The sequence below is a fragment of the Rattus rattus genome, chromosome 1 (assembly GCF_011064425.1).
Source record: "Rattus rattus isolate New Zealand chromosome 1, Rrattus_CSIRO_v1, whole genome shotgun sequence".
Classification (NCBI taxonomy): Eukaryota; Metazoa; Chordata; class Mammalia; order Rodentia; family Muridae; genus Rattus; species Rattus rattus.
This window is the reverse complement of record NC_046154.1, coordinates 111,031,688-111,056,715: the sequence shown is the minus strand read 5'-3', so window position 1 is coordinate 111,056,715 and position 25,028 is coordinate 111,031,688. Positions and strand designations below refer to the sequence as shown.

The window sequence follows — 25,028 nt, the reverse complement described above, 5'->3', positions numbered from 1 at the left end:
AAATTGGTGGCCACTGATCTCAGTAGACATCCGGAGTGGTTACAGTGAAGAGATGGCTACAGGGATTACTTGTGTGTCCTGTACATGCAGGTTAACACACAGTCTGACAGATCATTTAAAGGAGAGGTTAGGTAAGTGGGTCAGGTGTGGTATTAGTTGTTTTTACAAATGATAAAATATGACCAAAAACAACCTAAGGAGAAATGTATTGTGCCTTACAGTTCTAGAGAGTTAGGTGTTGGTGGTGAAGACATTTTACGGGAGGCTTTAAAAGCCTGTAGTAAAGCAAAAGCCCAAAGCTTCACTCGTGTTATCAAGTCCGTCTTGTCAGCAGTTCTACTCTGACGGTTTATTAATAGATATCGAAGCTCTGAATAGTTGGAGACACCGCATCCTAACTGATGACTTCGGGGCCTTTGCTTTTCTGTCATGGTCCAGCTTTCTATGATGGCAGCATAGCCAGCGATCCATTCACACTGTGTGTAGAACAGAGCTACACTCGGTCAACAGCCGTAGTCACTGAACTAAATAATGAATTAGAGACAATAACATGAATCATTTAATAGTAAATTAAGTGCACACTCAGTTCAACTGTTTCCATATGTTTAGTTGCTAGATTTTTAAATCTTATTTGCATGAAGGAAAAGAGTAATATTTAATACTTAAGGAATTAGGCTGCCTATGTGCATGTTAACATCTGTGTCAATGCGCCTGTACACATGTTTGTGGAGTCCAGAAGTCAGGTAGCCTTCTGTGTTCTTTGAGTGCCATCAGCCCTCTTGCTGGCTTAAAACACACCAAGTAGGCTAGCCTAGCTGACCAGTGAATCCCAGGGATCTGCCCATCCCTGCCTCCCCAGTGCTGGAATTATAAATGTGTTCCACTACACCAAATGTTTTATATTTAGCTTCTGGGTTTGAACTTGAGTCCTTAGCTTGTAGAGCAAACACATTATCAGCTTGAACTAGCAATGAGGTAGCAAATAAAGTATGACTTTAATATTTTGTAATTGTCTCTGCCAGTTCATCATGTATCTTAAGAGTTGCCTTTTCTGCCACTCTTTGGGTTGCTATCTGCAGTTTGCCATATTGATTTACTCTTCCAACAATGGGCATACTTTTCTTTTATGTTTTTGGTTTGTAAACAGGCTAGTTTCTCTCATGAAAATCTGATGTTATAAAACTATAAAGTCTCAATTGGTACAAAAATAAAATTTGTTACCAAGCTGTTAGCACTTTTTTAAAAAGAACTTTTTGTTTTTAATTCTTACAGTTAGGAATATTACCCCCATCAGAAAAGTGTTGTTTTATATTACAAGACTGAGAGAGAGAGAGAGACAAGGTAGACTTTCTGTTGTTTTATACTATTTTATCAGTATGAGTGTTTTGCCTGCATATATGTCTGTGCATCGCATAGCTGTCTGTTGCCCACAGAGGTGAGATGAGGGCATCAGTTCCTGAGACTGGAGTTATTAGATGGTTGTGAGCCTATGTGGAGGTGCAGGGAATGAAGCCTAAGTTGCAGCCAGCACTGTTAACTGCTGAGCCCTCTCCATCCCTAGAAATAGACTTTCTTAACCAGTGAGTCCTGTAATGGTAAGAGTCTTCATGGTTTGGTCATTCCATAGGAATGAAATAAAACTCATTCTGTTGTGTCTGTATTGTGGGATGTGTGGCCCTTTATAGAACATACAGTGTGTTAATCCAATGAAAGGTACGGTAACACCTGAAGTTAACTTACTAGCATCTGATTATGGCTCAAGTTGTAATAAACTCTCTTCAAATAAAGTTTCTCAAGAATGTGGGAATTGGAATAATTAGAGAAATAACATAATTTGTGAATCTTAATAAGGTTAAAGGAAATGTGATCCACTGAAAGTAAGGGGAATGCAGTCGGTGTTTAAATATTTATTTATTTGCTCCCAAGTGCACGCATTCTCACCACAAAACACATGTAGAGATTAGGAGACAACTTTCAGGAGTCAGTTCTTGCCTTTCATTTTATTTGAGACCATCTCCATTTCTTTTTCTATTGCTGTGTTTCATACTTCTAGGCCGTTGTCTTCTTTCTGCTTCCTGTCTCACTGTAGGAGGGCTGGGATTGCAGTATCTGAATGCCATTGCACCTTGCTTTTTGTGTGGGTTCCAAGATTGAGCTTGGGCTGGCCAGAGAGATGGCTCATTGGGTAAAAGCACTAGCCATGCAAGCTTCGAGTTGGTATTTAACATTTGTTAGTTAATAACTTTATTAGTGCCTTAGTTACTTTTCTATTGCTATGAAAAGACACCCTGATCAAGGAACTTCTAAGAGTGTATTGGGGGCTTGCTTACAATTTCATAGGGTAAGACCATGACCATCATGGTGGGGAACATGGCAGCAGGCAGGCAGGCCAGGCATGGTGCTGGAGTAGTAGCTGAGAGATTACCTCACAAATTGGAGGCAGAGAGAGAGACTTTTAAAACCTCATCTCAACCCTACCCTCAGTGACACTCCTCCAACAAGGCCATGACTTCTAATACTTCTCTAAACAGTTCCACCAGCTAGATACCACACATTCAAATATATGAGCCTCTGGGGACAATCCTCATGCAAAATACCACATTCCAACCCCTGGTCATATCATAATGCAAAACACACTTAATCAACTTCAAAAGCCCTGAAAGTCTTTCACAGTCTCAACACTGTTTAACTAACCATCCAACATGTCCACCTTGTGTCTCAAGGCATTCTCTCAACTATAACCCCTGTTCAAAAAGCAAACTACATACACAGTGTACAAATTCCAACATACAGTGGTACAGGATATATAGTACCATTTTAAAAGGGAGGAAAGGCCATAGTAACAAAGCAGTACTGAAACCCAGCAGGGCATACTCTAAATCCTATAGCTCCATGTTCAGTGTCAAAGGTCTCTTGTCTCCCACACTTTCTGGCTTTCTTGACTACAACACACTTCTCTCTCTTGGGCTGTCTCAACTCCGATGCATTATCTCTCCTCAGCAGCCAGTCATTCCACAGCTCCAAAACCCTGGCTTCTCCATCACAATATAAGCTTCACACAGTGGCCTTTCTGAGCGTCCAGTGCAGGGACTCCTGCCACACATCTGATGTTCTAGCCTTCCTTAACTCAGAGGAGGATCCCACAATCCCTTTGCTCCTGTATTATTCCTGACTGAATCCTGGTGAAGCTGTCAAGTTCTGTTCCCTCCAGGGATTACATTTGCACAAGCTTTGATCTGTTGATGCTTTGCTTTGTTGAATATACTTTCCTTAGCATTAGGATATTTCTCATACATTTCCTTTTTACTGGTTGCAGAATTAGCGGAATGGAGTCTTGCTCTGGGGGCACCACTTTCTTAATTCCATTTCTAATCAGGCCAGCCACTCCTTATCTTTTTCAGCACAAACCAAACTGTCTTATATTTCCTAGTTCTCTCTATCCCCCAAAGTGCATTTTGTGTTTCTTTTTCCCCTGCTTGCTCTTTTTTATTGTACATCTGCATAAGAGTGGTCCAGTAACTGGATCAACACTATATGGTCTTGCAATCTCCTTTTCCAATGACATTAGTCCAAACTCTTCAATTTAACATCAGGTAGATTCTGTAGATTCTTGGGACAAAGGCAGAGCAGCCACAGGCTTTGCCAGAATATAACGATTGTAATTTATACAAGAATGAGTTTATTGGGTGATTGCTATAGTTTCAGAGGGTGAGTCCGTTGTGGCAGGAAGCTTGGCAGCAGGCTAGCAGCTAGCAGAGCTTGGGAGGAGTAGCTGAGAATTTATATCCTATCCACGAGTTGGAGACTGGAGGTTGGGGGCGTGGGGTGTTGTCATGGACTTTTGAAAGCTCAAACCCAACTTCACCCCTACCTACCCCTGGTGACATATCTCTTCTAGTCCTCCTTAGCCCATCAGTTCCTCCAACTAGGGACCAAGCATTCAAATACTTGAAAATATGGGGCTAGGCTATTGTCATGCAAACCACCAAAAGTACATATAACTTATGACGGCAGTTTTCAGTATATCTGAGCTTAGGCAAAACACCCGGATGGGAAGATGGTTTGGGAGGATGAAGTCATGAGTTTAGAGCACAAACTGAGGAGGGGGCTCAGATATAACCTAAAAAGTAGCAGAGTCTAAGAGCTGAACAGAGGAAAAAGAGTTGGAGAAGAAGACTGAAATGGAATTATTCTTAATTGATCTCCTAATGATTAACACTGGTCTCTATTCTTGGTTACTATAAACATTTCTTTTCATACCTGTCTGATTGTTTCTTTGAATTCATTCCAGGGGTCCAGTTGCTGTGTCAGAGGGTCACACTTGTTTTCATGTAGTGACAGGATATTTCTCCACTGGTGAGATGAGCCAACTCAAGCCAGATTAGATTATATAGAGGCAGGTTTATTGGGAAGCTGCTCTGAGGTGAGCAAGTTCACTGGCCCCAAGGACCAAGGCCAAGGAAGTCACCATGAGAAGAGAGAAGGAGAATAAAGGGGAGAGAAAGAAAGAAGGAGAAAGAGCCTCATGGGGAAGGGCATCCCAGCCCCTCAGAGTTGAGAGCAGAGTATGCCAAGTAGAGACTGAGGGATGCTGGGAGAACCTGGAGGCCAGGTCTGCTTTGATATGTAAAATATGCACTTCAATCCCTTGCTCCTGGGTGGAAACCAAACATGTACCTTGATACATATTGCTCACACGGAACAGGGGCATCCAAGGTTGCTTATTTGTGCCTGGCAGAGTAGTGCCCCTGGCTGTTTGGGCGTCAGTTTGGGCCTTTATCTTATGATGTTGGATTCTAAGAGGAAGGAAATGGAAGTTGCCAAAACTTACTGAGCCCTGGTTTTGAAATTCCAGAAAGTCCACTATACTACTATATACTATATACTACTATAAAGGCATATATATACTACTATACTACTATAAAAGCAATTCCTGACCGGCTCGACTCAAGGGAAGAAGCTCTGAACTCCTCAGTAGAGCAGTGGTAAAGATAGACCAGGACAGGAAAGATTGATCATCCCAGTCACTCCTGTTTCTGAAAGGGCAGGGACCTTTCAGAAATCCCTTCTCCAACAGTTAACCTGTTGAATGTGATGCTTTAAAAAATAGATGGTTTCGAGCATAGCATATTTTCTACTTCCAACTGGCTTCCTCCAGTTTGATTTGTCAATTTAGCTAAAGAACATTTATTTCTTCCATTTCTGATATAAAAACTCAGCAGGTGGACGTACTAGGTACTCAAGAAATGTTTCAGGATTAAAGAAATGTAGTTTGCAGTTCTGAAGAAATGTTTCTTCATGCTTCCTGACTTGGCTTTCACTTTTCAATCCTCAGAAATCCAGCTGCACTTTGCAGTACGGTCGGTCTGTGTTTGAGCAACTGTAAATCCATTTCAGGTCTCAACTCTCCCTGCAGTAGCTTCCTCCCTGTGGTCAGACTTTAATTTCACTTATCTTGTTTCTTTTGCAAGATTTTTTCTGAATCGTTGTCATGTTCAACTGGGGCCAAAGTAGCCTGGGGTAAAGCCTCCTCTGTGTGCTCTTTTATCAGTGTTCTTATGCCTCTGTCAGCTGCCTGTGCTTACAAGCACATTCTGTGAAGCTGCTGCCCTGGCTAAGCTAAGGGAAGAGTTGGGGGGAAGGGGGGTCGTTGAACTGCTTTCTACCATTGAAACTCCAAGCCTGTTAAGGAAAGAGAGGCTACCAAGGTCTTTAATATATTGTGAGTGCTTGCCTTTGGCATTCTTAAATGTTTTTAAAAAGGTGTTAGAAAAAAGAAATCTAAGTACTCTTGTTGTATAGCCTTGGATTTCTTCCCTGCCTCATTTTCATTGCACAAAAAGCCAGTTCTTACATAATCTTTTACTTTTAACTTTTAGCAGCTAATATTTTACTCCTAATAATGCCATATGAAAAAAGAGAAATCTTTATGATCTAAAGAACTATAATTCTTTAAGCACTGGCTCCATGCTTTTAAACTAACTCCTATGAAACTATGACAGTTATTTCTAACAGACATTTCAGCAACTTTGACAACATGCCTTTCCGTGTTATCATTTAGGACCTGTTAACTTCACTGTGTACACGAAGTAACTTATGACTCAAATGAGAATGGAGAGTTCTCGAGACCATGGGTTCTCAGATAGGAATGTGACCATTTTTAATTCAGATTATTTTGTGAAATTGATTTCTCATAGCAAAGGAGAGTTTATCATATATTTACTTACATTTAGTTCTCCTGTTTTAAGTTGGGAGCTCGGAGTGAGTCGTCATTTCATCACTAGGTGGCACCTGTGGACCACAGATGGTCATGCATACTCGACACAGTTATGACAAGTACAGAATCCCAAATACAAATACCACTGGGATTGGTCATTCTTTAGAGTACTAAGTACCAGTCACCCTGACTAGTCTGTGGGCACATGACTGAAGTGTATTGAACTGCTTTATAATCATTCAGTCATGGTTAATAATGTCAACAGGCGACTGATCTGAGAGTATCTAGGCTGATTATGACTATGAAGTTGAAACTTTGTAGGACCTGTTCACTGCTAATTTCCTGTGAGGAAAATGAGTGCTTTGGCTCCTTATATTAATTCAGACCCAACTTTGTGTTTTATAATGTTTATGGAAGTGCCTGACTTCTGTAACCCCCTGAGATACACTTATCTCCATTGATAAAAGGGGAAATAACTTAGGAGCTCTAGAGCTACTCAGTGAGGAAGACGTAAGCATCTCTGCTTCGCTGCCCGGAAAAGCTCAGATGTGAATTTGCCTGACAGAGTGAGCAGGGCACCTAGCAGTAAGGGTGAGTACAGACAGACACATTCAAACTCAGGCCAGTCCTCCGGTCGTCTTAAAATAACTGGGTTCTGAGAGTAAATTACCAGTGTTTTTTATTGTTGAGCCTTGGAGAACAAGATGGTCTCTGAGTGGTCAAGACTAGGAAATGGAAAAAGTCTCCAAGAGAGCCAGGCTTTCCTGGGACTTTGCCTATAAGCAGCCTTGTTACCTTTAAGCTGAGTATAGACCATAGCATGTGCTGATAATTCTGAGCTGTAGGTTTCAGATCCTGCCTCCGAATACGTTCAGTGTAATGTGAGTAAGTTGCAACCCTATGACTACTTACCTTTAAAATGGAAAAGGATTACATGTGCTAATCTGTGAAAAACACAACAAATTGTACCCATCTTATGGGGAACATTGAATATGAGAAGTGTTATACTGCTTTATACAACTTATGAACTAGAATTGGAGCCATGGCTAGCTAGTTCACGTACCCCATGTTTACTGCTGCCCTAGTGCATTCCCCTTTTCCCTTTGTGCAGTGACCCAGTGTAGATTTTGAAGAACAGCTCTTTGATCACTCTAGCTACTCCCAACTTTGTTGTTGAGTTTTATATAAATGTGTCTTAAGTGGAGTCACACCAAGGGAATATAACTGATTCCTGATATATGAAGTATGTCATACCCGTTAGAACCACTGACATTCTAGTGTTGGGCTGCCTACCATTAATTGTACTGTACTGTTTGTTACCTGTGTAGAGTTGAGAGAGTGAGAGTTTGCTGGTTTAAAACTATGTGCTTTATGTGTAACATGAGAAGAACATTAGCACCTCCTCTTTAGTCTGTGGAGAGGGATGTGGGCAGAGCGCTCTCTCGATGCCCACTAGTAAAAGTACACAAAAACGTAATGATTGAGGGTAGACTTTTGCCTAAGGAAAGGGCCTTTGCCCGGGCACTTAGATACAGAGAAGTAGGAGGTTGGAGATGCAGGTGCTACCTAGTGCCCGTCACAGAAGCAGGCTGTTGCTTTTGATCTGGCAGATACCAAGCTAGTCTTTCATTCTTGTTTTTATTGCTTTTAAAGATACTTGGATTTTCCCAAATATTTTTAAAAATAGAGGAGCTTGACAGAGCAATGTGCCCAGGTGGTAGCCATTAGTTTTAGCATTAATGTGACATGTGGTTAATCTGTATTTTTATACTTTTTTGAAAAGTAATAAGCTAATTAACTATCATAGAACTTACCCATGTGAAATGTGATTTATTGATTTTTTTGTGAACTTACCCAGTTGTCAGCCATCACAGTCAACTTTCAAACATGTCATTACCTTGGCAGGATGCCATTTACAATAGTCCCATTTTATCCATATCTCAAGGCAACCACGGACCTGCTTGCTGTCCCTAGATTCTCCCCTAGGCATTTTATAATGGGCATTGCAATGTGAGGAATTGGGGGTCATTCTACAGACAGTAACATATTTTGCATATCCTTCATGGTGGGCCTTTTATCATACACATCTTTAGCCTTTCTCCCTCCATTCCCTATCCCTAATTGGTTATTTGAAAGCTGATTTTAATTTCTTAAATATATGCTCCTTTTTATTTTTCTGAACCACTTCTCTGAGCCACTACTGTGATTAAAAATAGCCTTATGTCTTCTTGTATCTTTTTTGGTTTCGCTTTAGAACGAAAAGGTTTATTTCAAAGATTAAAACTGCATTTTACATTCAGTTTAATGAAGAGCCTATTCTTAGCAAATTCAAATAATGGTGGTTTCTAAGCCTTTGATGAAACTTAAAAACTGCCTACGTCATGTTGAGCTGGGTCTGCTTCTGACTTTGGGTTTCTGATTGTAACTCAGGTTGTCGGGAGAGGAGCTTTTGGAGTGGTTTGCAAAGCTAAGTGGAGAGCAAAAGATGTTGCTATTAAACAGATTGAAAGTGAATCTGAGAGGAAGGCTTTCATCGTGGAGGTAAGCTGAAACGTCATTTCTATCCAGTAATTCTTCACCAGATACTCTGATCTTAAGATTATAAACACAGCATTTCTCAATTTCCATTTTTCTGTGTACATGGTCGTCACAGTTTGACTGGACTGAAAGTAGTGCCTTCGTAGGAATGTTTTTCATTTTTTCTTTATGTTCTGGTTAAAAGTTGTTAGGGGAAGTGTATTTACACGAATCGCTCCATGAATTCAAGTGCACTCATCCATGGACTCCAAATCTATTTCAAGGTATCATATCTTAATTTTAAAGTGGTATTCTCTCCTATCACCTAAAGGTAAGAATCTCTTAGAATGTTGTAGAAATAATACACCTTTCTTGTGAGAAACTACTCCATACACTTAGATTAATAAAGGAAAAGTATTTCACTGAAAGGGTGTGGCTAGCTGTGGCACATCAAAGACTTTACTAACTTAAATACACTTCAGACTTACGCATTCCACATCCTCTGTCATCCTTCATCTCTTTTAGGTCCGGGCCCAAGCCTGGCCACTTACACAGATGAGAGATTTGTGTAGCACCAGAATTATTTAATAACCAGTGGTTTTCTTTTCAAATGGTTGTTACCTAGGGTCTTCTTGCCCATCTGGCAGAATTATGTTTCTCTCTAGAAGAGAACTGAGGACTTTATAACAGCCTGGGACTTAACTTTAGTTGTGGCCTTATGCTGCCCCTGGAGCTGCGGTTGCAGGCTTGTTCCCTGGGGATGGGCTTAGTGGCTGGTGAGCCCTGTGAGCGGACACTTAGATGACAGCACAGGTCTGGTTAGCACACTGCTTAGTGGCTGGTGAGCCCTGCTCATAGCTTTGGGGTGCTTTGGAGACAGCAGTGCCTTAGTTCAGTTTTACTCTCGTGTGATTACTGTGGAAAGTCTATCAGTAAACCCGTATACATCAGCTTCATTACTTCTCAGTTTCTTCTACTTAACAGGTTTTGTGAAGTTAATCGTGTCGCTTCTCCTGTTTTCAATGCTTGGTCTAGGTCTGCTGGGTCAGTTATTACTAATCACTAGTTTGTCAACTTCCAGTGGTACACGGTTACCTCATTGCAGAGTCTCTTCATCCTTCTGAGTTTATGCCTTACAAACAAACAAAAACCTCACCTATTTATGAGACTCAGAGAAAACAGAAATAAATGCTTGAATAATGTGCTATGTGAAGTTAATGCTGAGTTTTACCAAGGTGGAATGCGTTTGTATACAATAAATACATAACAGTAAAAAGTTACATAAAACAACATTGCAAAAGAGAGTCAGCTAATTGTCTATTAAGGCAGAAAGATCCATGAATATCAAGTGTAAAGAAAACTATCAAGTGATATATAATAAAAATGGCTAAGAGACCTTAGTGAGCTTTACATGGGCCAGTAGCATGTGGAGAAAAGGAGAAAGCAAGGGAAAGGCAGAGGACAGGGGTGAGAAAGAACAACAGGATGTTTTATGAGAAAGACACAGTGCAGAGATTTGAAACATGGAGCTGGGGTGAAGCCTTAGTGTAATTACTGGCTCAGGGAAACTTAAAACGGGAAGTTAGAGTGTCAGTCCGTCTCTCCTACCACCGAAGCTCCTCTCCACTTTTTTGTACTGGGGATTGACCTGGAATGTGCGGTGGTTGAAGTTAGAGCCTAAGGCATACTAGTCAACTGAATGGTACCCCCACCCCCACCCTCCAAGCTCTCTGCAGCACCTACAAGACAGAAAATGGAGTTAGAGGCGACCATGCAGAAAGACTGTACTTCCAGTCAGAAGTTCAGATCTGACTATAGAATCTTTAACAGCTGCTTTGTCCTCTCTGGATCTCCACTCCAAGGTCTCATATTTAAGATGGAAGTAATAGTACCTATCTTTCAGAGTCTGAAGACATCAGGAATACAGACAGAATAGGTAAACTGATCACCTGTAGGAAGTGCCCCAGCTTCTGGTGAGGGTGGCTCAGCCAGCACCATAACTGAGACGGTGCCCTGACTTAGGGCGGCTTGTTTCCTGTTTATCCTGGCTTGTTCTTAGCTCCCATTACAGCACCTTATGCATTGTTTAACGATCTTCGTATATTTGATGATGTCTGTGTCCCCACTTGAACTGTACGATTGCCAGTGCCGGTGGCCATAATGCTTGCTACCTGGTAATAGAAGTTAAACAGATGTTCTGTGTGACAGTAAGATTTGAACAGCGTGGTAACATAAGCACTCTTTAAGGATCCATAATTTGTTACAGCTCCGGCAGTTGTCCCGTGTGAACCATCCTAATATTGTAAAGTTGTATGGAGCCTGCTTGAATCCAGTAAGTGTCCCTCTTCATCTCCCTGTAGGAGACAGTGGCAAGTGTGTCGGTTTATATGATTTATGAAGCTGTTTGGATCTGTTCAGTTGTTTTACTTCTGAAAATGCTTACCCTTCCCGCATTCGCTTGCTTCTAGCCCTTGTAAAACAGTAAGTTGTTGTTGTCGTCTCAGATACCTGTTAGCCTTGGCCACCCCAGTTTATAATTCTCCTTCTTTTTGAGTAAACAATTCTCAAAACTAATTTCCAGAAAAAATGTAATTTGTTCTTCCAAAATTTTACCTTCCCCACTGATGGACCATGTAATGCTAGCCAAGGCAGATCACCGGACATTCCTAGTTACCACTCTTCTTCCTTCCTTAGCTAACCTGACAGTGGCCAGTGAGGAGCCTCTGTCCTTTCCCTTCCTCTGCCCTGTAACTACCTACCTGCTAGCAGTCAGTGGGTTCTGCTTCCTTTACTAGAGCCCATCTGAGTAAAAGCCTGTGCTGTCGTGGAGTAGTGCATACCCGTGTCTGTCACCAACCTAGGTTAACCCATAACTCACTTTGTTATAAGACTCCATGTCCTCTAGCACAGCTTTATTAGCACTGGTCCTCAAAGTCTTGGAATTCTATTTTGTTCCCCAAAAGCTTGTGATCCATTTTATATATTAATATATATTATAATATACTATATCACATATAATTATGTATAATATATAAATTTATATACAATTATAATATAGTCCTGTGTAATATTATATTTTATTATAGGTTATAGATATTAATTTAGTGATATTATCTAATGTATAGTAATATGCAAATTTTAGCCGGCACCTAGAAGACAAGTTCTTTGATCACAGATACCTTTTCCTTCCGTTAGTGTTAGGAGCCAAAAGAGTAATTTTCAGGACAATCAGGAAGTTGAACTAAGTTGTAGGCAGGGAGGGCCCAACAATGTTGCCACTCCAGTAAATTCCGGCATATATTTTCTTTAGGTCTGTCTTGTGATGGAGTATGCTGAGGGAGGCTCGTTGTATAATGGTGAGTATCAGCCAGCCCTGCTTTTAGCTACTAGAGTGAAGCAACTGAAAAGCTTTTAGTAAGAACTAAATTACCTATTGTTAGTCACAATTTATCTTCAGAGCTCTCAGACCAAGTCATTTTGGTTTTTGGGTTTGTTCGTTTTGTTTTCAGTGCTAAGGACTTAGGCCAAGAAAGATGTATGACATTTTTATAAATTTTTGAGTTTACATATTATGTTCAAAGTTTGTGAAGTCACAGTTCTCTTTAAAATAGATTTTAAAGTATGTGTGTGTAGACTTTTTTCTTCTGTCTGTTTAGTTTTGAGCCTTCAGTTGTAGAACTCTTTGGCCATACTTCAAGTCAGCCTGCTTTATGGTGCTTCCTTTTCAAAACATAAAATGAGGAAAACAAACTTCACAGAGCATCTTCAGCTTTCACTTAGTTACTTTCCTCTTGTGACCATGACCCAGGCAACTTTTAAGAAAGTTTAATTGGGCTTAAAGTTTCAGAGGGCGCGGCATTGTAGCAGCAACCATTTAGCTGCAGCAATTGAGAGCTTACATCTCTATCTAAAAGCAGGAGGCATAGAACATACTGGGCATGGCTGAGTCTTGAAATCTCAGAGCCCGCCTCCACTGACATGCTTTCTCTAGCAAGGCCACACTGCCCAATCCTTCCCAAACAGGTCCATCAAGTAGAGGCCAAATTTTCACACATAAGTGTGTTGGGCCATTCCCATTCAAACTACCAGTGTTTACACACACACACACACACACACACACACACACACACACACACACACACACACAGAACTCCATACTGGAATTACCGCTGTGGAACAAAGCTCTCACCTTAAAAATACTAACTTTGTGTATGTCTGAGTTGTCCCTGAGAGCTTTATAAAATTGATAGCATTTACTTTTAAGTTACCATTATCTTACCTACACATTTATTACACCCACTGCTGTGGATTCTTCGCTGTTGATTTGTGTCTAGTACTCTCATTCTATTTGAGAGAACTGCTACTTCCTTAGCTACAATAGACAGGACAGTTGTAAGCATCTGATATGACCATCTTGTCTCGGTACTGTTTCTTTCTTCTACCCTCATAATGAACAGGATCACATATAGCTCATGTAATTGTGTGAAAGATAATAACCATTTTAAAAAGTTTGACAGTATATACTAACTTTATTTGAATGACCATATGGGAGTTATTTACTAAAAATGTTTAAATAGTAAGTTTTTTTCCTAGAGAAGGTTTAAAAGTGGGACTGGAATATTTGTGAAGGGATACTCGTGTGTCTTGATGGTGCTTGCATCTGTATTGTTTCATATTATGCAGTAAAGTTCTTTTTAGTCTGTCGTGCCTTTCTCTTACAGTGCTGCACGGTGCTGAACCATTGCCTTATTACACTGCTGCTCATGCCATGAGCTGGTGTCTACAGTGTTCCCAAGGAGTGGCCTACCTGCATAGCATGCAGCCCAAAGCTCTCATTCATAGGGACCTCAAGCCTCCAAAGTAAGTTCTGCTGGGTGACATTGCTTCTCTCCTTGTCTTGCCATCCCTGGTTCAATTGGTTAATTGTTGCTCTTGACTTCCCTTTTCACTTCCCTTCTTGCTTACATTATTGTGTTTTACGTGCTTTTATCATCCAGCCGTTTATCCAAACTTGTATTTAGAATGTTGTCTATGGGGGATGTTTTTATTGCCAACTTTACACTGTAATAATTAGAATCTGGTGGCCTATAAGTGCCATTTTGTACCTGTAGTATATAAAATTGTTCAGAAAACTGCATCATTTTCTGAGAGCAGAGACAAGTCTGACTACTGTTCCTGCTACATTCCTAACAGGAACAGGATCTGCGTGTGGTAGACATGATGGAGAACTGTACCAGTGGTGTTCTTATTCTTAGACAGGGGATAAAAGCATTTCTGCATCTGCGTACAGGTGTAAACAGCCCAGATTTCCCCACAGTGACTGAGAATCCTAACACTTCAAAAGAACCCTTAAAAACGTTGAGAAACAAGAACAGTGAGGTGATGGGAATTTTGTTGTTGAAATGCATACATCCAAGAGTTGAAATGTGACAGAAGTGTTTGGTAGTATAGCATTAGGGATGGGGCTTATCTGCCTATTGTAATTACATTGAATTAAAAGGGAATTCACTTCCTAGATTTCTAGTTTAAGTAGAACATTACGTGCAAGAAGTTAATAAGATATCTAATTATGATGTGTTTTTATTTATTTCTTTTGAACGTTACTATAGTGTGATTATGCACATTTTATAACCCATCTCTACTTTTGTTTATTATCAAAAGTAAAACTTTGTAAGGAAAAGGCTGCTATTTAGTAATTGTGTTTGAATCATAGCACCTAGAAGGCTGAAGTTCGGAAACATTCCTAGCATTTATTAGACTGTCTTAACCATAGGGGATTCATAATAACCTCCCCCACCCCACCCCCACACACACATTCTAAACTCAGAAACAGTTTTGAGATTAAACATTGAGAAATATCTCCAAAGTAAAGACGTAAAATAAGAGTCATTGGTCTGCAGCTGTAACTCAGTGATAGAATATTTATCTGGTACACACAGGGCCACCCATGATTCAGTGTTTCCTTCTGTGTTGATGTATTTTACTTTATCTTCAGTTAGATTATTTGTCCTGTAGAATGGTGCTGTTCTTTTAGTAATAAGTGTTTGTGATCAAACTCTCACTTCAGCACACTATAGTGCTACACTCCAGAAACCACAGAGCTCAGCCAAAGGGATGTTTGGTCAGGAACCATCATGGAACTAGAGAGGAAGACATCACAATATGAATAGGATGTTCTCCCCGAGTTCTCTAGGTTATGGCCTTTTAATTTTTGCTGGTATTCCTCCAGATGTTAGTCTATTACAGTGACCAAGTAATGTTTTATAAAAGTTTAATAATAGTGTTTCTTTAACTTAGCTTTTACCAGTTCCATAACTATTTTTTGTTTTCTTATAAAATCAATTACTGACTTTGTGAATTTTGAACTTTTTATAATAGCTTGCTGCTGGTTGCAGGAGGGACAGTTCTAAAAATCTGCGATTTTGGTACAGCTTGTGACATCCAGACACACATGACCAATAATAAAGGGAGTGCTGCTTGGATGGCACCCGAAGTGTTCGAAGGTACAATCACAAAAGCATGGCGTGGTTGGTAATGGGCCATAGTTGTTGTAAATCCAGGATGCGTTCATAACACTCATATAGCGTCACTTCTGGAGAGTACATGAAAGGATCTTCAGTGAATATAGTCTAAGACCCCAGATTTTAGGGCAGAATTTACATTGGCATCTTCTGTGCAGATTCACACATATGCACCGTCGATCCTCACCATTCACAGGCTGTGTGATCGAGAAACTGTCCACTGGGTCACCTGTGGCTAAGATGCTTTCAGAACTGTTCAGAAACAACAGTACACATTTTGAGTCATACACAGCACTCTCCAAGGTTGTTTCCTTGGTAAAATAAACATCTTATTCAGAGCCATGCTGGGTGGTCATGGTGGTTTTGCTGCTTAAGTAAAAGAAGGCTTTGAACATGTGAGATGCGTGAAAATACATTAGAGGGCCTTCTTTCAACATGCTTTAGACTGCCGTGATCAGGAGCTAGTTAGCCACTGATGTGTTAGGTGAGGAGTCCTTAAAGCCCCACAGAGACCCAGGTGAAGACAGTGACCAGCTGACAGGTGTTCATGACCAAGGCACAATGGAACCTAGCCCTGGATTTCCCAGGAGCAGCGGTTCAAGCATTAGGGAGGCTTCTTAGTAGACTGTATACACCCAAAATAAGGAGAGAGCTGGGCCTTTGCTCTGATTTGCTATCTGGTAAAAAAGAGCGCAGCAGGTTTAAATCAGCATGCCTTAAAATGGCCACCTGTCGCTGGGTGCACATAAGCTACGGAGATCTACTTGTAAAGGGTAAGCTAAAGGTTGCTTTCTTCTACATCTCCATAGCTCACTCAGGATTCATAAGATTAGTCTGTATATTTAGAATGAAACGAAATTCTTTTTTAAGTGAGAGACATTGAGCTAAAGAAATGGACTTCGTGTGAATTTGTATGAATGCTATAATACTCAAAATGCATTCAAGAAGAGGGCATCGGATCCCATTACAGATGGTTGTGAGCCACCATGTGGTTGCTGGGAATTGAACTCAGGACCTCTGGGAGAGCAGTCTCTTAAGCATTCAAGTTGTTGGTGAATTTTAAACATTTCTACTGTTTTAAAGTTAGCCATCCCAAGAAAGAGGGAAATGCTATGCAGCTTGTCGCTTGACTATAAGACTATTGTTCCCTAAAGTCTAATTACAATGTCTTATACTAGAGATGGGCAGAGTTCTTTGAGTTTGAGGCCACCCTCATCTACATCATAAGTTCTAGGACAGCCAGAGCTATGCAGAGAGACCCTATCTCAAAAAAAGAAAGAAAGAAGGAAAGAAAAAAAGAAAGCAAGTGTTAAACTAAAGCTATTTTACATAAAATTAAATAATGTCTTCTGGATAATGTAGATATCTAATAATTCAATCACTTATTTCTATGCATTACAATGGTACAATATTATTATAGTAAATAAATCAAAGGGGCTTGTTTGTTATGAAGAGTAATCAATCATTTCTCTTTTGAGGACAACAAAACCCAGAGTATTAGGTTATGTAAATTTCTAAATTTCTGAAAGGTATCATCAGGCTCCCTAAATGCAGCCTAAGTTAGATTGCTATGTGATGGCTGTTCTATATTATTGTTTCCTGTTTTGCATAAGGATCTATCATTGTGATAGTTAGGGTGTGCATTTTTATTGGTGGTAGTAGTTTGGGTATTTCTATTATATTGGTGTGTTACTAGTGCAGTTTTGTTCATAATCTTCTCAGTTTTCATTTGTGTCTCACAATTTTAATCACTTAAGTTTTCTTTGTAGTTTTTAAATTAAGAATTTTAACTATATATTAAGCCACTAAATTAAAACAGTGCTTTACTCTGATAACAAAGAGTGCTGTCGTAACAAATTACAGGAGTTAAGAATACAGTTCAGTCATAGAACATACAGTTTGTATGAAAAAGTCCCTGAGTTACATTCCCCAAATGAGCAGTCTTAAGAGAAATTGCGTGGCAGGAGCAGTGGCTCAGAGGCAAAGAACACTTGCTACCCTTGTAGAAGATCCAGGTTCAATCCCCAGCACCTATGTGGGGGCTCGCAAAAGTCTATAACTCCAGATCCCTGGTGCCCAATGACTTCTGACCTCCATGGGCACTGCTACACATGGTGCACAGACATACATATAGAAAAAAAATCATTCATAAAATCATAAAAACACCATATAAAAAATAAAAATGAAATAAGCCTTCTTTTAAAAGGGAAATTGAAAAATTACAGAAAGAAATATATGGGTGAAAGGGATCAGTCTATACACAGAAGCAGAAAGGCGAGTGCATGTTGTTGAACAAGTAGACAATAACTGGTTTCTCTTGTAGATTTTGAGTATATTGTTTATATTTACTTAATTTAGTAAAAATATTCAATATTTAAGAAAGTAATTGCTTAACTGTGTGTGTTTGACAGTCTCTTGCCCAAAATCCCCATTCTTTTCAAATGTATGACTGGCTGTTCTGTGACTCTGTGGAGCAGGTCTCAAGCTGCCTTGCCTTTTTTGTAGGTAGCAATTACAGTGAAAAGTGTGATGTCTTCAGCTGGGGCATTATCCTGTGGGAGGTGATAACACGCCGGAAACCCTTTGATGAGATCGGTGGCCCAGCTTTCAGAATCATGTGGGCTGTTCATAATGGTTTGTCTAAGAAACTTTTCTTTAATATATTTTGTATATTTCATCTTTGGAAAACTATTCCCATCCTCTCCCTCACAGACCCTGTGTATCTGACATTGTTACCAGACCACCTTCCTTGACCGCTCTCCATACCTTTGAATCTGCTTCCTGTGGGGAGAATTCAGACTCCTCCACACAGGGCCAAGACTGCTAGCTGCACTGATGAGGGAAAGACCAGCAGTATATCTCTCTCAGGGATAGAGAAACATTGGGGGAATCAACAGAAAGTCTGTAGTTGGGAAGCTTTCCTCCTAAGAAACAAGTCTCCCATGAAGGAGAGAAAGCGAAGCTGCTCTGGTAGGAGTAGTTATGTACAGTCAAAGGCACAGCAGAGTGCTTCACATGCATGCCATTTATAGATTCTCAACATATACATATACTGATGTCACAAGTAGGCAGTGATGGAACCGGGGCCTGAGTCCAGGTCCTTCTGACTGACGTACGTGCTCTTACCTGACATCATAGTGACTTCATGGACTCAGTTCTTATGTGTCTGGTCACATAACTCCTGTGATGCCTCTGTAAATGAGCCAGGAAGTCTTCTTCACTAATGGGCACTTCAGTTTCTCTGAGAAAGTCTCCGTGAGGGAACAGCAGAGTCACTGTTACTTCATGTGCCTCTAATCACTTCCATCAGTACATACTTGTATACCGTCCTCCCGTGACCCCAGAACAAACACTAACTCTTCAGAGCATTTGTAGACTGGCTAAACCAACCCATCACCAAATTAACCTTAGCTGTTTCATCAGTTTCCTCTACCAACTGTAATGCTACATCTTAGAGCATAGATGAGAAACGATAGGAGCCTTGACCTACACAGTGTGATTCCTCTATCAGTTCTGTAAATGATTGTTGATTGAATAAACAAAAAGATTGTGATGTATCTGAAGCCACTCTGGAGTAGGGAGGCTTATTAAGAATACTATCACCATCTTGAAAAACTATAAACAATTGAGTTTTCATCCTGTAAGGTGGTAACTGCAACTAGTGAGTGTGACACCACAACTGAGGGAAGTCAGTGAGTGTGACACCACAACTGAGGGAAGTCAGTGAGTGTGACAGCACAGCTGAGGGGAGTCAGTGAGTGTGACACCACAGCTGAGGGGAGTCAGTGAGTGTGACACCACAGCTGAGGGGAGTCAGTGAGTGTGACACCACAGCTGAGGGGAGTCAGTGAGTGTGACACCACAGCTGAGGGGAGTCAGTGAGTGTGACACCACAGCTGAGGGGAGTCAGTGAGTGTGACACCACAGCTGAGGGGAGTCAGTGAGTGTGACACCACAGCTGAGGGGAGTCAGTGAGTGTGACACCACAGCTGAGGGGAGTCAGTGAATGTGACACCACAGCTGAGGGGAGTCAGTGAGTGTGACACCACAGCAGAGGGAAATCAGTGAGTGTGACAGCACAGCAGTGAGTGTGGAGGGAAGTCAGTGAGTGTGACAGCACAGCTGAGGGGAGTCAGTGAGTGTGACACCACAGCTGAGGGGAGTCAGTGAGTGTGACACCACAGCTGAGGGGAGTCAGTGAGTGTGACACCACAGCTGAGGGGAGTCAGTGAGTGTGACACCACAGCTGAGGGGAGTCAGAGAGTGTGACACCACAGCTGAGGGGGGAGTCACAGCAGTGAGTGTGACACCACAGCTGATGTGACACCACAGCTGAGGGGGGGAGTCAGAGAGAATGTGACACCACAGCTGAGGGGAGTCAGTGAGTGTGACACCACAGCTGAGGGGAGTCAGAGAGTGTGACACCACAGCTGAGGGGAGTCAGTGAGTGTGACACCACAGCTGAGGGGAGTCAGAGAGTGTGACACCACAGCTGAGGGGAGTCAGTGAGTGTGACACCACAGCTGAGGGAGTCAGTGAGTGTGACACCACAGCAGAGCTGAGGGGGGAGTGACACCAGCAGTGACACCACAGCTGAAGGAGTGTGACACCACAGCTGGGGAGTCAGGGGAGCTGAGGGGGTCAGTGAGTGTGACACCACAGTGAGTGTACACACCACAGCTGAGGGGAGTCAGTGAGTGTGACACCACAGCTGAGGGGAGTCAGTGAGTGTGACACCACAGCTGAAGGAAGTCAGTGAGTGTGACACCACAGTTGAGGGGAGTCAGAGAATGTGACACCACAGCTGAGGGGAGTCAGTGAGTGTGACATCACAGCTGAGGGGAGTCAGAGAGTGTGACACCACAGCTGAGGGGAGTCAGTGAGTGTGACACTACAGCTGAAGGAAGTCAGTGAGTGTCACACCAGTTTGGCCATTTTCTGTAAATGGAAGATTTTTTTTCAAACACATTTGAAAATTTTGTAGTCTAAAAATTCATCTTTCCTCAAGTCAGATACTTGTTTTTCTTAATTAATGGATTTAGCCTTTGCTGCTTGTTGAAGGAATGAGACAGTTTGGTTTGGTTTTTGAGATGGTCTCACTGTCAGTCCTGGGTGAAGGAGACCTATGGGTTTGCCAGCCTCTGCCTCACAAGTGCCCAAGTGAAACAGTCTTAGTTCTCACTGCCATTATCACTGTGTGCTACAGACTTCAATGTAAGGTTTCCTGTAGTTGGACCTGTGTGAAAAAAAAAATCGATATAGATACAACAAAGATAGCTAGATAGGTGGGTGGGTGGGGTGATAGATAGATAGATAGATAGATAGATAGATATATGGGTTGGTGATAGATAGATAGTGATAGATAGATAGATAGATAGATAGATAGATAGATAGACAGACAGATGATTGATAGATAGATGCATACAAACAACAAATGATAAACTAAAAAATAAAAATGCTAATTCACGTATTATTAGAAATAAACTTTAAAAATCTTGGCACTGCCTTTTGGATAGTTAATTCTTTTCTTTCTCTAATTTTCAATTATAGGTACTCGACCACCACTGATCAAAAACTTGCCTAAGCCCATTGAGAGCTTGATGACCCGCTGTTGGTCTAAGGACCCTTCTCAGCGCCCTTCAATGGAGGAAATTGTGAAAATAATGACTCACTTGATGCGGGTATAATCCTTCTTTTGAGGGGGCTTTGGGTTAGAGGGAGCCTCAGTATTTGCCAGCTTTTCATTGGCATTTAAAGTGAAGGAATGGTAGCCGTTTTCTGCATTCTGCTTTTCCATGTTAATCAGTTAGGAGAGGCACTTATTACTCATATAATTAGAAGAGAAAGCATTACTGTAGAGAAATATCTAGCTCTCTGTAATGGCAAGATAGTTAGACTAGGTACCTGGGCTTGCTGTCCTATACTAATGTTTACAGGCAAGATTCTTTTCTGGGGACCAGAGTCCCCTGTGTGAGAGATGCTGGTAGAAGTGTCCAAGCTTTGCAGTGCCTGTGTATGCGTGATTAATAACATGCTGAACTAGATCAGCTTGTCAGATCTCCATCAGAGTACAGTCATTTCTACAGTGTGCTTAAGAGACATGGATTGATGCTAAGTTTTACTGTTTGGGCTTTTTGATGTATGTTTTTAGATGCCAATAAAAACTACACTTTTTTTCTAGATTTAAAGAATCCTAACTTAGGAAAAAAAACTTTCAGAAAAATTGTCAAATTCCCTGCTCTACAAATCTAAGCACTTTAGAATTATTTCAAATATTAGATTTTTTTTGTTTTATTGAAAAAAAATTTTTTTCCAAACAAGAGCTATAAGTGGTAGCTTTGGCTTAAGTTCATACACCTAAACTTTAGGCTGTATAAGTAAAATTATAACTGTTCTCTCATGTTTTGTGTAATTTGAAAAAAGTCTTGCCCTAAATTTTACTTTCATTGTTCAGTAAATACGTTAGCATTATGCCCCCAGTTCATAAGAGGGCTTCTTCCATAAGGCATGTTCTTAATGTTTAAGATATGTCCCAAAGCTGACTCAGAAGTGTTCATTCCCAGTTGTCAGGCTAATAGCCTTCGCAACAATCTGCAGTATATGTCACTCATCTAGTCCAGTGCACTGTGAACAGTGACCCACTATCCCCTTAGAGAGATTCTCTTTCCTGTCATCTCAGTGCTTGTGTGGGCACATGGCATTGTCTGCAGCTAAATTTTCCAAAAGGAACACCTATCATCATCTTTGTCTGGTCAGAAAACAGAAGTTGCTCCACACTCAGCCATGCCTAAGGGAACTGAGCTGTGCCCGCCTCGGGTGCATGTTAAACTGCTGCAGTGGCGCAGACATGCTCTTGAGCTCTTGTCATGTGACAGGGTCTGCCGTGTACTGAAGGCATTTTAAATCGTGACTTGCTTTACTACAGTACTTTCCAGGAGCTGATGAGCCGTTACAGTACCCCTGTCAGTACTCTGATGAAGGGCAGAGCAACTCAGCCACCAGCACAGGTGAGCAACTCAGAGCCACCTCGGGGTCTCTCTCCATCCCATGACGTTGCTGTGAAGAAAGGAGCGATGTCTTGTTTGCACTTTAGTTCCTCACTCCTCGCTCACTATGCAGGTCCTCAGGCTTTGCTTCCATGGCTAGTGTTACTGCTTAGTTAAGTCTAGAGGATTAGATATGATATTGCCATGAATACTTACATTGATTCTTAATTTTATCTTTTTGTGATAATGTCTCACTTTGTATCCAGGCTAGCCCAGAATTCACTGTGTGATTCAGGCTAGCTTCAAACTCATAGTCCAGCCTAAAAACCATGGGTTCTCTGACTAAAGACACATGCCGCCACCACTCCTGACTGTTTCTCTGTGGGCACTGCTGGCTAAACTACTACAGATTGTTTCTTCACTAGCTCCATTCTGCTTTTTGGTGTTTTCTTTTGTCTTTTTTCTGAAGAGACTTAATGCAAGCAGCTGGCATGTCTTGGAGACCATTGCTAGCTTGTTCTTGGTTTATCCTTGGTTTTGTTTTTGCTGGTTGCCCCTCAGCTGTAAGTGCTGGAGTGCCAAGGGTTTGGCCATTAGCTTCTTTGTGTAGCCATTAATCTCCATTTCCTTGGTTACCTCTTCAAATACCAAGGCTTTCTTTGTTTTCATTTCTCTATCTTTTTAAACAGATGTGGCCTCAAGTAATTGTAAAACAGCGTAGGCCACTGGTCATCTGCAAATAGTGTGTAGTTAGGTGTGTCAGAGCAGCCCATCTGATAGAAGCCTTTCCTATGGGGCCTTCACCGGGGCCTGGGCACCTTTGGGAGCCTGAGCTGGAGCTGCAGCCTCTGCCTTGGTTTGAACCTTGGGCTTTGGTTGACAGAGCCTAAGACCCTTGGCCATGTAGCTCACTAGCTTCAAGTCCAGTTCCCAAGCTTGGGGTGAGCAGAAAAGCAAGACAGCTACGGTTGCGGTTAGGGCCCTGTGGCACACTGGGCTTAGCCACCTTAGGCCTTGATGGCCTCTGCTCATGCACTCATTGCATTTGCAGTGTTTGTCTGCATCTTCCTCAGGCCTTCCTGCTGTGCTTCTTGGCAAAGGGCATGTTTCTCAGGAACGTGGGGTCAACTCCTTAAAGATTTGTATCTTTGTAACTGTGGTTCTTGGTGTTATTCCTGTGCCATTTTGGGGGTTGGTTGGTTGTGGTGTGGTTTTTGGACTTGGCTGTATCTGCTAACACCTCCTGAGTGCCTGGGACTGGAAGAGAAAGCATTTGTTTTCATCTTTAATTCCATGCTCAGAGATCGAGAACCTGATGTCTGGTAGGGACTGACACGATGCTTTTCAAACTGAGTTCCAGCTTCTTCCTTCAAACTCACTCATTGTCAGGTCTTGCCATCTCAGCTGATAACACTCAGTTCTGCTTCAGGGTTAAACCTTTAGGTTATTGTTAGTCACAGCTATGTAAAAGACTGGTTGATTCTTTATTGTGCTGTCTGTAATTAAAATGGGTTCGTTCAGGTGTTTTCACTGGTGTGGAAGTCATATTTTTATTTATGTCTTGTCAGTTTCTGAATATGGCATTCATATTACTCCCAACCTGTAGTCATAAACATGTCTGCTTTTCTAGGCTCATTCATGGACATCGCTTCTACAAATACCAGTAATAAAAGTGACACAAATATGGAACAAGTCCCTGCCACAAACGACACTATTAAACGCTTGGAGTCAAAACTGTTGAAAAACCAGGCAAAGCAACAGGTTTGTTCTTAAAAATAAACCTGCACGACTTGTTTACCAGTAGTCACAACATTGTGCTAACAGTGTGCATTACTGCCGTCTTCTCATATGTAACAATCCTGAGTTTTCTTTCTGTACCAGACAAACAGCTTATGGTGAGAGACATGAGATTTTGCTGTCATTTCTTACCAAACAAGTTGTTTTCCTTTCTCCTGGTTGTGGCTGTTGTCAACCCTGCCCCTTCCTCCCTGTGATCCATCCTTACTAAGGGTCCTACAAACAGTGTGGAGTACGTTATGGTTCTCTGGGGCAGTTAAGGAGTTCTTACAAGGCTACCATTTCATCCTGTTCAGGTTGGCTGTAGATGTAGAATTCATTGCTGTGAGCGGCATACACCTGAGCCTGCCGCCCTATGTTAGCTCCCTCTCATTATAAAGTTCCCTCTTTCAGAACAGTACCATCGTCATAAAAAGCCACCCGCCGTCTTCGTCCTGGGCTGCCCAGGATCTCTACACGAAAAGAACCTCAGTAACTGAGATTGACCTATAATTCTAACAGAGTGACTCTGGACGCCTGAGTTTGGGAGCCTCTCGAGGGAGCAGTGTGGAGAGTTTGCCCCCGACTTCTGAGGGCAAGAGGATGAGTGCTGACATGTCTGAAATAGAAGCGAGGATCGTGGCGACTGCAGGTAAAGGGCTACAAGCCCAAAGAGAGAATGCCATGGTTCTACGTGGTGCTGGTGCTGGCTCGCCGTTGTTTTCAATGGGGCTGTGGGGGGGTGGGGGTGGGGCCTGTGTCATATCTACTTTCTTAAGCAGATGGTGGGTTTACAGTTTGTTTTCTAAGCCTCCAGCAGTAAATTTACTTGGTTCAAATTTTCAATAAGACAAGTATGGCTTAAAATTTATTTGAATTATGAAATACACCTTCCTAATTATAGAGTTTGTCAAATGTAATAAATATATCAAATATATTTCTCCTCAAATATAAACTAGCTCTGAGACATCAAAATTCTGCCAATACCAGAATGTTTTCGATGACCGAGTA

General features: G+C 41.5%; 1 protein-coding gene across 1 annotated transcript in view; it reads left to right on the top strand.

The window, feature by feature from the left end:
- Map3k7 (mitogen-activated protein kinase kinase kinase 7) overlaps positions 1-25,028 on the top strand; it is a 57,289-nt gene that overhangs the window by 4,326 nt on the left and 27,935 nt on the right. Inside the window, exons 2-11 of the mRNA XM_032904939.1 lie at positions 8,648-8,758; positions 11,001-11,066; positions 12,045-12,090; positions 13,456-13,594; positions 15,113-15,237; positions 17,761-17,889; positions 20,806-20,936; positions 22,181-22,262; positions 23,872-24,002; positions 24,540-24,669. Coding sequence (XP_032760830.1) covers positions 8,648-8,758; positions 11,001-11,066; positions 12,045-12,090; positions 13,456-13,594; positions 15,113-15,237; positions 17,761-17,889; positions 20,806-20,936; positions 22,181-22,262; positions 23,872-24,002; positions 24,540-24,669 — 1,090 coding nt within the window. The remainder of the gene's footprint in view (positions 1-8,647; positions 8,759-11,000; positions 11,067-12,044; positions 12,091-13,455; positions 13,595-15,112; positions 15,238-17,760; positions 17,890-20,805; positions 20,937-22,180; positions 22,263-23,871; positions 24,003-24,539; positions 24,670-25,028) is intronic.